Raw genomic sequence first — 15,389 nt, 5'->3', positions numbered from 1 at the left:
TAACATCATAACAGTCTCTAACATACAGAGCCACGCCACCACCCCTCCTTCCTTGCCTATCCTTTCTGAAGAGCTCGTAGCCATGCATCGCAGCACTCCAGTCATGGGAGCGATCCCACCATGTTTCTGTAATGGCAACTAGGCCATAGTTTGCCTGCCGCACAAAGGCTTCCAGCTCCTCCTGTTTGTTGCTCATGCTGCGGGCATTGGCATAGACGCATTTCAGCTGAGCCCCTTGCCTCACCCCTAATCCCGATGCCCGCCTAGGCACACCTCTTGCAGGGCTGGTTTTATCCCCTTCCCCCTTTCTCTCTAGTTTAAAGCCCTCTCTATAAGCCCTGCCAGCTCCTGGGCAAGGATGCGTTTCCCCCTTTGAGACAGGCCGGACCCATCAGCAGACCTCAGGCCTGGTGCCGAGTAAACCGCCCCGTGATCAAAGAACCCAAAATTCTTGCATTTGCACCAGCCTCTCAGCCACATGTTTAGGAGATGGGTTTTCCTGCCCCTTTCAGTGTCCTTCTCTGTCAGTGAAGGGATGGAAGAAAATACTACCTGTGCTCCTATTCCCTGAACTAACCGCCCTAGTCCCCTGAAGTCATTCTTGATAAGTTTCAGCTTATGGCTGAGAGCAATGTCCAACTACATCTGGAACTCCAGCAGCTCAGTGCAGCGATCACTTTGCTGGGGAGCCTGTTCCTTGCCTGACCACCCTCTGGTGTAGAACCTTTTCTTGTTATCCAGCTCGACCTTTCCCTGATACAGCTCCTAGCCACGCCTTCAGGTTCTATCACTGTCACTAGACAGCAGGGATCGGAACCTCCTGCTGAGATCACACTGCTGTATACCTGCTGGGAAGCCACTTTGTATCATGAATGTATTTAGATAGTGTGTTGTGGGTGACCGAGTAAACAGTAGTCTTTGGGAACGCACAGGGGCTGATCTTGAGGGGAAGACATCTTGCTGTGTAGACTTTACCTTGCCCTTTCTGCTATATAGATGTGGGCTTAAATTTGTCTTGTATGTATCTTCATAACAGCGTAGGAAATTGTATTTCAGCTTTTTTGTTTGTTTGTTCCTCTCTCACTTGACAGGAGCTACAGTGAAGCCTGTTTCACCTCAGAAGCCACCATCATCAGGTTATGGTGAGTTCTAATTTCCCTGCAGTGCCTTTGACTGCCAACTGTTGTTGTATGTACCAATTTGAGACCTTGGATTTTTCAGTTTAGTGGCCCATGGAGTTGTGATATTTCTATAAAAACAAAGTAATTCCCTAATGGCAAAAGAACTTCTGCATTTTGGATTCTTTTGCTACCTGCTTTTACAAAGTTGCTCCATGATTTCACAATCTTTTAGGCCCTGTGAGAACTCCTTTTGTTGGTTTTCAGTCTGCATGTTCTGAGCTTGCTCATCTTGAGCACGCGCACTTTGAGCTGGCCCATGGGATGTCTCATGATCTCCAGAAGCAGCACGTTGTTTGGCAGATAATGCCTTGTAGTTCTGTGATGCACTTCTGTGGACTTCTGTTGAATGGGCATGCCATTATATTCTTGGTGAAAACATTGCTAGGTGCATTTTATGTAAAAATAGTCTAAAATTAGTTCAGTTTTCACATTGCAATTAAATTGTCCCTTCTTTCTTCATAGATGACTTTGACTTGGAAGATGCTCTTCTGCCTGGTATGTATCGTAATTTCCTGGATACCGCTCAGAGGTATTTGGTGCAGTGTCTACCCATCCTGTATTACCTAAATGTAATAGGGGCACTAAGTTGATTAAAGTAACAGACCTCATATTTCTTAGCCAAGTCTTACTTGTTTCATTGCTGTGTGTTCACTAGATGGCACTAAGTCCATAAATAATTACTTACAGGAAGTAGTATTTAAATCTGAAGTAATCCATTCTAACTCTCTTTGTCTATAGATTCCACGCCAGATCAACCTGCAAATCCTCGAGACTCTGGTAAGGGTTCTAGCACAGATACTTGAATCATGATGTGTTTTTACTTTCCTAGTTAAACTTCTAATAATTATTCCTTTTTAATTGGCTGCAATTCGTGGAAGGCGTTGGTTTGGATGAACACTTGAGAACTGAGGGAGAATTGCCTTGCAAATAAGCTTTGCAGCATTCTTGAGATTCTATAACAAACCTGTTGAGTCACTTTCCTTTCGTACACTTGGTAAAAAAAAAAAGAGCATCTAGTTAGGCAGATAATGCCTGGTAGCTCTTTGGGTACCATCACTAGACCTGTTGCAGTATAACTAGCTTAGCTAACACCTGGTACACAGTTCTAGGAGACTTTTTTCTGCTCTGATTGATTTAGTTCTGAAGTTTTCTCTCTGTTAAAGCAGTCTGTTTCCAAACCTTGACATTTTGAAAACAGAGGTGGCTAGTTGAGAAACAGTTGGGTGAGTGAGTCAGATGGTTAAGGTAAGTGAGGAGAGAGGATCCTTCATAGGATTGGAAGCCTAACTTGGGGTCTTAGAACTGTGCTCTGAATGTGCCAGCCTCTTTACACTGAGAATGCAGAGAGCCTAAGGACCTGATCTGACTTGTCCTAGAGCCAGAAAGAGATTGACCTGGTAATTTTAAAAGAGGAAACAGCAAAATAATTTGTATGTAGTAGAAAAAAAACTGAAATTTGGAGTTTGAAATCAGACTTACAGATTAAAATGCTGCATAAGACTAAGCGAACTTTCTGTATATGTTCAGGCGTAACAAGGTCTGACATACAGACCTTGCAGGTCTGTAGCAGGAATACTTATTAATCGCATTAACTCAAAGTACAGTGTTTAACATAGAACAACAATGTTAGCTAATGTAAAGAAAAAAAAGATGCGATTTGGGGATGACTGATATTATTTTATAAGTTGGATAGTCTTTCAAGGTCACTACACGCTCTGCTCTTGGTCTCTTCACACTAGTAAGTTTGGTCACTTTATTCTTTTCTAGTCCATTTCACAGTTACTGTATTATAGTCTACTTTTGATATTTTAACCTCTTTTTGTTTTTTTCCCCTGTATATCTTTTTTGTTTGCAGATAACCCCAGGCCAGCTACACCTGCAAAGCCTAGAGAAGTTGGTAAGGCTTATAGCAGAAGCACCTAAATCATGATGTGTTTTTACTATCCCAGTTGAACTTCTAATAATTATTCCTTTTTTTTTAATTAGCTGCACTGTATGTCAGATTTTGGTTTGGATGACAATGAGAACTGAGGGAAAATTGCCTTGCAAATACACTTTGCAGCAGTCTTGAAATTCCATAACAAACTTGTTGAGTCACTTTCCTTTCAACTTTAAAGGATGGGACAGAGCGTGAGTGTTTGAGACAATGTTTTTGTTAGATGCCTACACTGGTGCACATACGTATTGGATTGACTCTTTACAAACTGAATCCATGCTAGTCTTACTAAAGCAAGGAGGAACTACATGTTATCTATATTCTTAAAGTATCTAAATTAAAGGTAAAGCTCAAAAAATTGTTTTATTTTTTAGTTTTTTGGTTTTTTTTTTAAAGCCCCTAACTGAAGTAATACAATTATTTTGTGTTTTAAAGGAAGGCTTAAAATACACGCTCTTCCTGTTGTGCTTTAGAAATCTTCTCTGTCTTTGCTTAGCTCCAAACAAAACAGATTCAGGTGGATGCAGCTATCCTGCTGCCTTAATTGAAGAATGTGGTGATAAACAGTTCTTACTTGGAATGCGTACCGTGGTTCCTGCTCCCTCTCCTGCCTGATAGACAACATATGTTTGAATGCAGGTCACACATGCCTCAGTACAGTTCTCTAGCTACCCAAATAAAACCTCCTCTGATCTGATGGTTTTAGTTTTGCTGTTTGAAACAACTTTGCTTTTCGTAAAGTAAAGATTCATTTGACAGCAGAGGGAAGGAGGAGAACTTCAGGCTTCATCACATGGGGTCCACTGGAAATGGAAAAGGATTAGTTCTTCCCATTATCAAGCAAATACTGTAGCCACAGGACTGGCATGGCAAACTCTTTTTTTTTTTGTTTTTTTTTTCCCCTCTAACTCATTTTACAGTTTCAGAGGATTGGTTATGACTTAGAAACCCAACTCTGAAAAAGCATCTGCAACTGCAGCTTTGAACAGAAATGCTTCTTTCCTGTCCATGTCCTTTTTCTGCTTTAACAGAATAGTGAGGCTTGGGCCATCCCAGTTAAGTAACCTACAGAGGCTCTTGCTTGATTAGCAAGTAATACTTGCAGTAACACCTGATCTTGGACTCTGGCCTCTCTCATTTGTTCAGTGTATATATATCTATATATATATGTATAGTGCTGAGCTGATGGGACTGAAGACTGGGAGGCCTTTTGGAATGTGAACATGTCATAACCGTGACACTGAGCCTAGAACCCCAGTAGATTCTAATTGAACGAACTACAGAAAATTTGCATGTCATTATGTGCCTTGAAGTGTCTTTTCACTGAACTTAGAACACACAAGATAATAATATTTTTACTTTTCATAGGTGGCTTTGATGATTCAGATCTATCTGATGGTTTACCAAGAGAAGAAGGTGGAGGTGGTGGCAGGCGTAGTGGCGATGGTAAGATAGTAGTTTCTCTTTCCTATTGATCCCATGGTTACCTGAGCTTTTGATGAAAGCTAACTTGCAAGCTGGTTAACATGGTCTAATTTTTAACAACTTTGGTTCTGGTGTCTGAAACATGATAGGATATCTTTTAGCTCAAAGCCAATGTGTTCTGCCTTTGGCAAAAAATACCCAGGTAATTAAGAACTAAAATCAACCTTCAGGCATTTTTACTGTTATGCTAAGATTGATAGGTTTTAAAACTGGGATGTGAACATGGCATTTGTTTCAGAATTCATCATGAATATGGTTTTTAAAGGCATCCAGGTATTTGGTTGATGTTTTTTTTTAGATCTTCTGTGAAGTACTCTCAGTTTATTTTAGTTCTTGTGGTTAAGAAGCACAAGAGTGGGCTAGAAGATGGTCTTTGAGATATATTCTCAAAGATTTCACCTGTTCCACAGAATAAATTGATCCTTATACTTCCAAATGATGCAGGATATATCTACACTGAATGGTATATAACCATTTTATAGCTTACCAGTGTTGCTCTAAATATTCTGCTATGTCTAAATGTTATGGTGCATCTGAGTATGGAGATGGTCATGGGGAGCAAGTCGCAATATTGGTCATCGTTAGTGTGTGGTAGTCAGCCCTGTGTGCATTGCTGCGATTTCGCTACTTCCTGGTCAGTGTTAGCTTAAATAACTTCATGTGGATTTAATATGTAGCAGGTTACTGACAAAGTTATCTTAGTGGGTATTGAGGGTAATTTTTGGGAAGCTTTCATCTTCCGATGTTCCTTTGGAGCAGTAACTTAAAAATTGACAGGTATAAATAGCATCTGTCAGGACATATACGGTGTTTTCATCGGCATGGGTTTCTGTTTTAGAATGGAGCAAGTTTTACAAGTTTTATAGTGACAGATACGGGTAGTGTTTACAGAACTTTAATATTTTTTGCTAAGAGAGTAGCAAAGCTAGTTAGTAAATGAGGCTGAGATTTGAGGAACGGTAGTACATTTTAAAGCTAACCTAGAGTTATGTGATGTTCCTCTCCATTCAGTATTCTCGTGTGGTGGAGGGCAAATTAATTAAACTGGCCTTCACAAATGTGCTGTGCTCATTTACAAAAATTTACAAAAAAACTACTTCTACAAAGAAGTACTGAGTGCCAAAGCCTGGAGTTAACATTACAGTGGCTTGTGCTTTGAAAAAAGAAAGTTTGAATGCCAGAGAGCTTAATATTACATGGATATAATTATCTGTGGTATATAGATGTATAAGAATATTTTCATCAGCAAATGGTTTGTCATTTTCCTTGACTAACTGACAAAAAAATTGTAATGCAACTGTTCTTTGGACATGTAAAATCTAAACTTTCTGTTCATTCTTGTAGGAGAAAGGGACTCCATTTCAAATAAGGGTGGAGATGGTGAGGGTAAGTGCATGAGTTTGTGTATATGGTGTCTGCATGTCTGAAACTTGTTTTCTGGCTTTTCTTTTGTTGCTAATATTCTACTAGAATGCTTATTGGTGACAGAGAGTTTCAGCTTCAAAACATAGAATCTAGAACTCTTACCTTCCAGCTCTTTTATAAATCTTTGAAATCTCTTTTGGAAATGATTCAAAGAGTTAAGGACTCAGAGGTTTTGGTACGCTGACTGCATTCGTATAACTTAGATTTGGTCATGAAAGGGAAGCTTTTTTAAAATTGTAGAACTTAAGTCATGCATACTCAAGTGTTTTAAAAATAGACACTGCTGAGAAATTAATGGCTCTAAAATTAAAAGATATAAAAAGTTGATTAATACAGTTTCATGTTATAATTCCATGTTTATTGGTTTTTAGAAGTGTCCACAGGCTTAGACGAAACAAGTTGGACATCACTTTCAATACCAAAATAATGTCTACAAAACTTTTTTTTTCAGCTTCTCAGGGAGCAATAGCTGGAATTGTAAGTGCTGTGGCTGCTACTGCAATTGGAGCAGTATCCAGTTTCATTGCTTACCAGAAGAAGAAACTCTGTTTCAAACAAAGCGGTAAGAATTCAAATTACTTTGTTTTCACCTCTTACAGAGTTGCTTTTTTATGTATTCTATATGGGAGCTAGAATTTTTACTTTATGCATCAGGTAGTTTTAACATCTCTGTGGATTCATATTGACTAGGAGTAACCTCTCCTATCCATCCAAGACTATACGTCCAGGGAAGTAATTGTCCCTCTGTACTCAGCACTGGTGAGGCCACACCTCGTGTACTGTGTCCGCTTTTGGGCCCCTCATTGCAAGAAAGACATTGAGGCCCTGGAGCGTGTTCAGAGGAGGGCGACGAAGCTGATGAGGGGTCTGGAGCACAGGTCTTATGAGCAGCAGCTGAGAGAGCTGGGGTTGTTCAGTCTGGAGAAGAGGAGGCTCAGGGGAGACCTTAGCGCTCTCTGTAATTTCTTGAAATGAGGTTATAGTGAACTGGGAGTCGACCTCTTCTCTCTTGTAACTAGCGACAGGACGAGGGGGAATGGCCTCAAGTTGCGCCAGGGGAGATTTAGGAAGTACTACTTTTCTGAGAGAGTGGTCAGGACTGGAATGGGCTGCCCAGGGAGGTGGTTGAGTCACCATCCCTGGAGGTGTTCAAGAAACGTTTAGATGTAGTGTTGAGAGACATGGTTTAGTGAGGTTATTGGTGGTAGGTGGATGGTTGGACTGGATGATCTTGTAGGTCTTTTCCAACCTAGCTAATTCTATGATTCTATGATTCTAAAACAGGGATTCTCTAGAATGCCATGCCCAAAGCTTAGAATTTCAGAAGCAGACAGGCTTAAATTTCTGTGTTCCTTGAAATAAAACTACCTCCTGCTAAAGAGTGAGCAGGAGAGACTTCAAGAAAAAATGATTTAAGGAAAACTGAGTGAAGGCTGGGGATTATGGACTATCTTCATGCTGGAAAATACACCATTTCTAACTTTGTAAATCTTGCATTTGTATCTTCACAAGATGCTTGCTTCTATGTTAGGTTTTTGACATCTACCTGGGTATTTTTCCCTAGATGATCTTTCTTCCGCAGTGGTCTGTTCCTTTTCACTTGGATGGAATGGAACTTGGATCAGAGAACTTGGGGAGTATTTTAGGTGATAGGTGGGATGGAAGCTTTGTTTTTGTCCTTTTAGTCTATCTAGTCTAGTCTAGCATTGGTGAAGGCAGGTAATACATCAGTCCAACCAGGCACTGGTATTTTCGAATTTGGGAAATTGAAGTGCTAAGCATCTGTTTGTTTCCCAGCAGATGAAGAGAATGTGAATATGGATAGCCATAGAGGAGCGCAATCTGAGCCACCTGGTAAGAGGAGATTCTAGATGGAAGTGCAATTTTTTTGTGGGAATCCTATTTAAATACACTTTATTGACATCTAACATTGTGAAGAAAATTGCTTGTTTGTAACTAACAGTACAACTAACTTAGTGTGAGGTCAAGATTTCAATCCTGATTATGTGGCCATTCTTCCCTAGTTCTTTTCTTTTTTGAAAAGAATGGTTTATTTTCTTGAAGAGTCCCTGAAATACAGGAACTTAGAGAAAGTAAAGAAGAATTAACCTTTATCTATAAAAGTATTGTCAAAGACAACTATGAAAACACAAGACTGTTCCTTTGATGTGATACATAAATGCAATTAGCTGACAGGTGTTTAATTACTGTATGTTGCATCTGATTACTTTCTGATTTGTCATCTGATCTCAAACTATATGACACTGCAAGAATGGACATTAAAAAAGGGTTAGTAGTGTTTGGGCAGAGATAAAAGTACACTGACAGCAAGGAGAACTGAACTGAGAAGCATGATGTTATAACAAAAGCACTCTGTCTTGAACAGAAAATTATCATATGAAAGAATCGTCAAATAACAAATCTTTCTGCAAATTGTGGTAACTGAGGAAGGACCTCTCTTAAGTCAATAAAAAATGGACAACTTCATCCTTCCAGATATCATTGGCTAGTGGACTGGGCTGATGGAACAGGAAATTTGCTCTATTGCAAATCTATTGCAAGCCATAGATTTGAAGGAAACAGTATATCCCAGATTTCATATCTCTATTATATTTTGTAGGCAAACATGAGCGTGTTTTCAGTCAAGAAACTGCAATCATGGTCAACATGATGTTGCTCCTGATCTATGTTCCTGTAGTCAGCAGGTGTTAGCTTTGCTGGTGGTAATGTGGTGTTGACTCAGCTATTTGGCTTCTGGTTTGAAGCAGTCTTGCATCAAGACAAGCCAGATGGCACTGGAAAACAAGTTTGTGCTTTTAAAATTTTAGGTAGACTAGGACTTCCTGCAAATGTAGACAACCTAGGCTAAGATTATTTCTATCAGATATGCAAACTGCACCCCATCTTATTTTTTGCATCAGCAGAACTGCAATCTGTAACTGCATGTTGGGCTATTCAAACTACCTGTGTAGAGAGCTATATGGATCTAGTAGGATTCAGTGACTTGAGCGAAAAATCTGGGATGCAGTATTCCGTGTTAGGCAGGGTACTGGCTTCATGGCATCAAGCCTCTGTTTACCCGAATTTTGTCACTGTTTTGAATGTCTACTGCAAATATCTGTTGTCCAAATATACTGTTACCTAACAATATATATGTTAGAATGTATGTTAACTTAGTGTACTAATTTTAAGTTGTTTCTCACTTTGTAGTTCAGCGCACACTTCTGGAGAACTAAGAGAAATGATGGTGAAGAATAGACCATTGAAACTGGATATCTGAGAGCCTGCATTCTGCCTGGGAAAAAAAAAAAAAAAAAAAAAGAAGGAAACAAAAAGTATAATGAACAGCAGAATCTGAAATTGTGTGAGAAAACAGTCCACAGTGTTTGAAACATTTTTGAGAGTGTGACTTAGACATGAGTACTTCTGTATGGTTAGCCCTGTGAAGCAGCGTTGCACACCAATATATGGCCTTAATGACAGGTGATGTTGTTCTTACCTTTACTCCTATGACAAATGGGTATGCCTCAAGTGCATTCAATTCAAATTCAGTATGTTCAACCTTTTCTTACCTCTCCAAGAAAAATAAGAAGTTAATGTTTTGTTATGTTATTGCTTTTAGACAGTTCAATTTTTTTTTTTTTTTTTTAATATCTTATATGAAGTGAATGTACCAACCAAACAACTTGGGACATGATGCAGGCACCTGGAAGCAAAGCAAATGAAATGGCTCACTGTGTGTGTGTGATAATGGATCTTGGTGTGGGTGCTGCTGATACAATCTGTGTAGCTGCCTTGGTCAGCCACCAAAAGATAAAAAAATTCAGAGATGTTTTTGTATATTTTTCATTACATCTGTCTGGTACAGATTCAGAACAGCCAAACTAGTGCACACAGATCCTTGATCTTTTCAGGCTCTTCTTGCATAGCAGCTACTAAGCTGGTCAGATGTGGGAAAGCCTGATTTACAAATCAGAGCCATGACTGTATTTTGTACATCTTGTAAGACTGATTATCTGAATTGTGAATGAAGTGCTGGAGAGTGGGGATTAACATCACCAGGCTCACATAACCAAAAACATGAGAGAAAATAATGTGTTACTTTGAATTCAGAAAGCTCGTAATACACCCTTAGAAGATGAAAACAGTACTGCAGTTCACAAATACAGACTAACAAGAGTGACCAGAGCAACTCAGCCTCACTCCACAAGCATCCACTATACATCCATGTGAAGAATGCTTTCGGATCAGTGAAGGATTGCAATTGCGATGAAAGGCAATGATTGCATTCTCAGCTGAAAGCACTTGTGAGGTTTGCTGTGGCTTTTGGAAGCTACAGAGAGTTTTCAAAAATCAGTGGAAGCATAGGAAACTGTGCACTTCACAACAGTTAAAGGACTAAGTCTGGAAGAATAACCAGTTCAGGCTGGAAGGAATAGCCCGACTAGTTCTGTTGGCTCTCATTCTAAGTGGTTCTAGTTTTCGTGCAGTTTTACAATATTTGTCTTACTAATGTGCCTCAGCCACCTGACAGAGTTCTACAGAAAGATGGTATTTTGTGGAACATTATAAAAGTTGCTATGAATTTGGAAAATAAACATGCACATCTATGCATTCAAATATGAATGTATGCCAATGATAATTCATTTAAGAATTTATTGTACTTATTTCTTAGCCTGCAACAAAGCTTTACACAGATTTTAGTATTTTGTCATGATGAAATTAATTTGTAAACTTCTTTTTGCCTCACTTGTGCTTTTAACAGAAAAGTGCTACAACTTCTAAGTGTTTTCAAGGGTGGAAAAGCAATTTGTACATAAACATTTGATCTGTATAAACAAAAGAAATTAAATGTACAGCTTATCTGCATGAAGAAACATATAAATACCAAGTGTAGAGGAAACAGAAACAAACTGGTATCTATTAAGAATAGAATGAGGGAGAAGTTCAAACTTGCTTTTGGTTAACTAGACTCTTGAATTCTTTTCCAGCTTTTGCAAGCCATAAAAATACTTATTAAAACCCTCCTATCAACATTGTGTTTTTTCTTAAAATAAATTAAAAAAAAAAAAAAAAGCTTTTAAGTATTTTCATTTTTAGTAGCTCTAGAAACATTTTGGTGTTCTACCAGAGAAGCAGAATTCAAAGGGGGGTTGTCTTCCTGCTTGATTGAAAATTCAGATTTATTTCTTACAAAATCAGTTTAGAAGGAAGTTGGCCGTTAGCAACAAGGCTGTGAGCTGTTTTCACAGGGTTCTTACCAATGTGAAGAGCAGAGAAGACAACTGGGTGGAGGATAGGCACGCCATTTGAACAAGGACACCTAGATTTGGTAACGCAATCTGAGGAAAGTATGTACAGAAGGTTTAGTATGGGCAACCTTTAGGTAAGTTAAGTGTTTCTTGTGCAGCTATCATCTCAACCTTTAGGAGCTGACGCTATTGCAGGGTTGTTTGAGTCATGTTCTATTAGTGAGAGGATCAGAACTAAATGAGATGGCAATGTCAGGCTTGACAAGTGGCTAACTAGTAAAAAGCTTACCCATATTTTCAGTCTAAACAGGCACGTGAAATTAGGGCACAGCAATACGTAACAAAGCAGGCAAGCCTTAAGGTAATGTTTGGGGGAAATGGCCACTGTACTGCTGATTTCATCAGCTCTCATCTTTGGCTTTGTCCACTTATGGCTTCGCAGTCTGAAGTTCTGAGAGAAGAAAGAAAAACTGAGTGCTGCCATCTAGGGAGAAAAGGCTGAAGGGAAGGCTTGAAATTTCAGGACATTGTGTTGCTGGGAGCAAGAAACTGACAATTTCTGGGTTTCTGTTTGTTATGTGTGGATAAAATGTAGCAATTCATTTAGTTTTCAGCTATCAGGCTATTAATTGCTATGCTCCTATACACCTTACTACCCACTGAAGTTTTGATTTTGTGTCATTGTGACTCAACTGCTCTTGCATTACATAACTAAATCATAGAATTATAGAATGATGCGTGTTGGAAGGGACCACAAAGATCATCTAGTTTCAGTATCCTAATCCATTAGCTCTCACACTCACTGGGTCAAGAAACATCAAATAATAATTTTTTTTCTGCCATACTGATGTGTTTTTATGGTCATCTCCCACTGATCAGTTGCTGCCTATCGTGATCATATGGGATGTTAGTGATCTTCAGATCCCAATTTGGGAATTTATGTTCTAGTTTCCATACAGGTCTCTATCTGCCCATGCAGCGGGATGAATAAACTGTTCAGGCCCAAACTGGCAGTTTCAGTCCTGCCAAGGTACCTTCACCATTAAACTGGGGATGGCAAGACAGAGTGCTCTGTTTTTCCTATTGCACATCTCTTGAGTTCTGTTTTTTTCTCCAGTCTGCCTTCTTGGAGGTGGGAACCTGCATCACTCCTAGAGCTGTTAAAGTTATCTGCAGTAATAGGAGAAAAAAGTGTAGAGCAGGACCATTTTGTTCTAGAACATCATGTTAGTTTGGCTTCTACAAGGGAACTGAGGTTGTAGTCTAGTTCATCCTAACAGTAAAGAGACTGCTTAAAAATGTTCTGATACTTTTCCTATGTGGAATCCATTTCAATTACTTATCCAAACTTATCCAAAAGAGTTCATCAGACCATGGAAATGAAAAGAAGCAATTCATAAAAATAAGATCTGGAAGCTTTTTACTGTAGTTCTTATTCATGCTCATTTCAAAATGTGTGACACATTTTGAATGCTAAGAAAACTTATTAATACACTTAGCTTTCAGCGTACATTGGACTGATTTGCACTCTCAGTTGTGTATTTCAGTAGTTTTCTACTTATTTTAGGTCACTATCTAAACTGAGTTATCTGGTTTTTTTCTTCCTCCTTTCTTCTGCAGATTTCACTTGTCAAGATTCTGAAATATACCCTAATGTTTCCAAAAACTGAAACATTTATCTTCTTTCTGCTCTTTTCAGTTAGGCAGATATAGAGGAAACACTTGAAAGAAAGTGAAGAGTTGATTGGGAAAAGGGAAAGGAATGGAGTAAAAATACAATTTTTCAAACGCCTGTATTTGGAGTACTTTAAGAACCTCAAGGATGAAATAACAAAATGCATGCTTCTCTACCTTCAGTGATAAAACACGGAAGTTCTAGTTAGGATGCAGAATTATATTGTTCTGTTGCCAAATTATATCACTGATTCACTTGTGTACTTGGCTTACGTTTAGATGAATGTCTATGATAACCAGATGTTTCAAGATTTCAATTAAAATACCTCTATTTTTATGATAAACGATGCTGTAGGCTTTCCCCAGTAGTTCTAGTTTATAATTTGATTCTTTTCACCTCCAAAAGACTCATACAGTAGGTTGCCCATGCCAAGGAAAGTAATGTCTAACCTCTCTCCACAGGAAGGATGAGGTTAAAACTGGTGAGTTGTGATTGTCCTCTTGTTCTCTCATAGTTTGTCTCATCTGAAAGAGACCTGATGTGCTAAAAGTAATAAGTGTAGAGAATAGACAGACACACTGGCTCCATTTCTCCACCCATCTGCTATTTTTTAAATACATGGGACCTTTTTTTTGTGAAAGAACAAATTAAAAAAATGGCAACTCATCAGCCTTGTCAGGAGAATATTAGGTAGAACTGTTTTCTCTTCAAATAGGAAAAGACTGATAAATGCTTTCTCAAAGTGATAAAACTGCAGTCTACAATCAGATAAAAAAGCCCTATATTTGTGCTTATTATTCAGTACTTACTACCTTGGGCAATTCATTGCATGTCTATTTGGCAGAGAGAGCTGAGTTTAGTAAGTCCTACAGGGCATGCAGAACATAGCTTGAATAAATATTTGGGGTCTCCTGACTCCAATGCTAGGTCCACTCCTTTCGTTTGCCCTTGGGCCTTTTTGGTATTGCTTTTATTTAGCTTGATGAAATAGTAGCTGGCTGTGGAAGAACTAGACAAGAGACACATCATCTTCAAACTAAATTTAATAATCTCAGTATCCAAAGAAAGTATCTGAAAGAACTAGCATCAACAAAGAGGTGACATAAGGTATTTTGGGAAGATTCACTTTCAAGAACAACTGCTTTGAAGTAAAGCTACTGAAGTCTGTGAGGTGCTTGGACTTGCCTGGGACTAGTATACATCCTTGCTATCTTTTCTGCTCCTTCAGGCAAATTCATCACTGATTTGAAGATTAACACACATGCCTGTTTGGTTTTTTTTATGTGCTCTGGAAGAAAAACAATCCTATGGAAATGCTAGGCTAGTGTCATGCTCTGATCCTTGTTTTAAGTGACTGACAGAGTTATCTCTTTAACGTTAATGTCCTTTACTCTTCTGAGACTGAGCAACAGGCCCAACAGGAGAGCGATACACCAAGTGAGCATTAGATCTTCTAATCCTAACTTTAAAATGGTTAAGACATGAGAAAAAATAAGCTTGTCCAATCTGCTTTTTTGCATTTGTGGGGGAAAAAGCACAAATCTAATCAGTCTGAACATCAAGCTTCTTAAATGTCCAATATCGCTGGGTTTTATCAGTCCAAATTTTCTATTATATAATTTGTTTTCTTGTAGGTAACATAAAAGCATAAATTCAGGACATAGAACTATTAGCATCCAAAGGAGATCCATGAAGATGGTGAAGGGTCTGGAGGGCAAGATATATGTGGAGCGGCTGAGGCCCCTGGGTGTGCTCAGCCCAGAGCAGAGGAGCTGAGGGGAGGCCTCATGGCGGCTGCAGCTCCTCACAGGGAGCGGAGGGGCAGCGCTGAGCTCTGCTCTCTGTGACAGCGACAGGGCCCGAGGGAACGGCATGGAGCTGTCAGGGGAGGGGCTAGGAAACTGTTCTTCATCAAAGGGCGGTGGCTGCCCAAGGCAGTGGTCACGGCCCCAAGCTGTCAGAGTTCAAGGAACGTCTCAGACATAGAGTTTGGATTTCAGGTGGTCCTGTGTGGAGTTAGGAGTTGGGGTCGACGGTCCTTGTGGGTCCCTTCAATCTCGGGTTATTTTTTTGGTTCTACGATTCCATACTTAATTCTGCACCAAAACACATTTGGGGCAGCCTTTGCTCCTCACCAGGTGGAAACATCCAGCGGTGCCAAGAGCGTAGAGATATGCTATTAATAGTAGCAGAATCCTGAGTGCATTTGCTGCCGCAGTCAAAGTATTGCTGACAAAAATGTCTGCAGCTTACACCCTAGCAAAAAGGAGCACTCACCAGAGTCCATGTTGGTGCTATGTGCCAGTAAGATGATGGCAATCCAGTTAAGCAGGCAAAAGAACTGGCATACATTTACCACAGAGAGACTATGACAAAGCTGCATTTCAATATATGTAATTAACTGTGATTTTAATATAAGCTCATGCATGCATACA

The 15,389-nt window shown here is 39.3% G+C and overlaps 1 protein-coding gene across 2 annotated transcripts in view; it reads left to right on the top strand.

The window, feature by feature from the left end:
- The window catches only part of CD99 (CD99 molecule (Xg blood group)), a 29,470-nt gene extending 20,107 nt beyond the window's left edge, over positions 1–9,363 (top strand). Inside the window, exons 2-10 of one of the 2 annotated variants that reach the window (XM_021411485.1) lie at positions 1,092–1,142; positions 1,644–1,676; positions 1,920–1,958; positions 3,037–3,078; positions 4,486–4,563; positions 5,947–5,988; positions 6,479–6,589; positions 7,825–7,881; positions 9,238–9,363. In XM_021411485.1, the coding sequence (XP_021267160.1) occupies positions 1,092–1,142; positions 1,644–1,676; positions 1,920–1,958; positions 3,037–3,078; positions 4,486–4,563; positions 5,947–5,988; positions 6,479–6,589; positions 7,825–7,881; positions 9,238–9,263 (479 nt within the window). In that variant the 3' untranslated portion in view covers positions 9,264–9,363. The remainder of the gene's footprint in view (positions 1–1,091; positions 1,143–1,643; positions 1,677–1,919; positions 1,959–3,036; positions 3,079–4,485; positions 4,564–5,946; positions 5,989–6,478; positions 6,590–7,824; positions 7,882–9,237) is intronic. The other variant, XM_021411494.1, reaches the window with a different exon arrangement.

This window comes from Numida meleagris, chromosome 1 (genome assembly GCF_002078875.1).
Source record: "Numida meleagris isolate 19003 breed g44 Domestic line chromosome 1, NumMel1.0, whole genome shotgun sequence".
Lineage (NCBI taxonomy): Eukaryota > Metazoa > Chordata > Aves > Galliformes > Numididae > Numida > Numida meleagris.
Note: the sequence above shows the minus strand (reverse complement) of the source record. Positions and strands in the feature narration are given on the sequence as shown.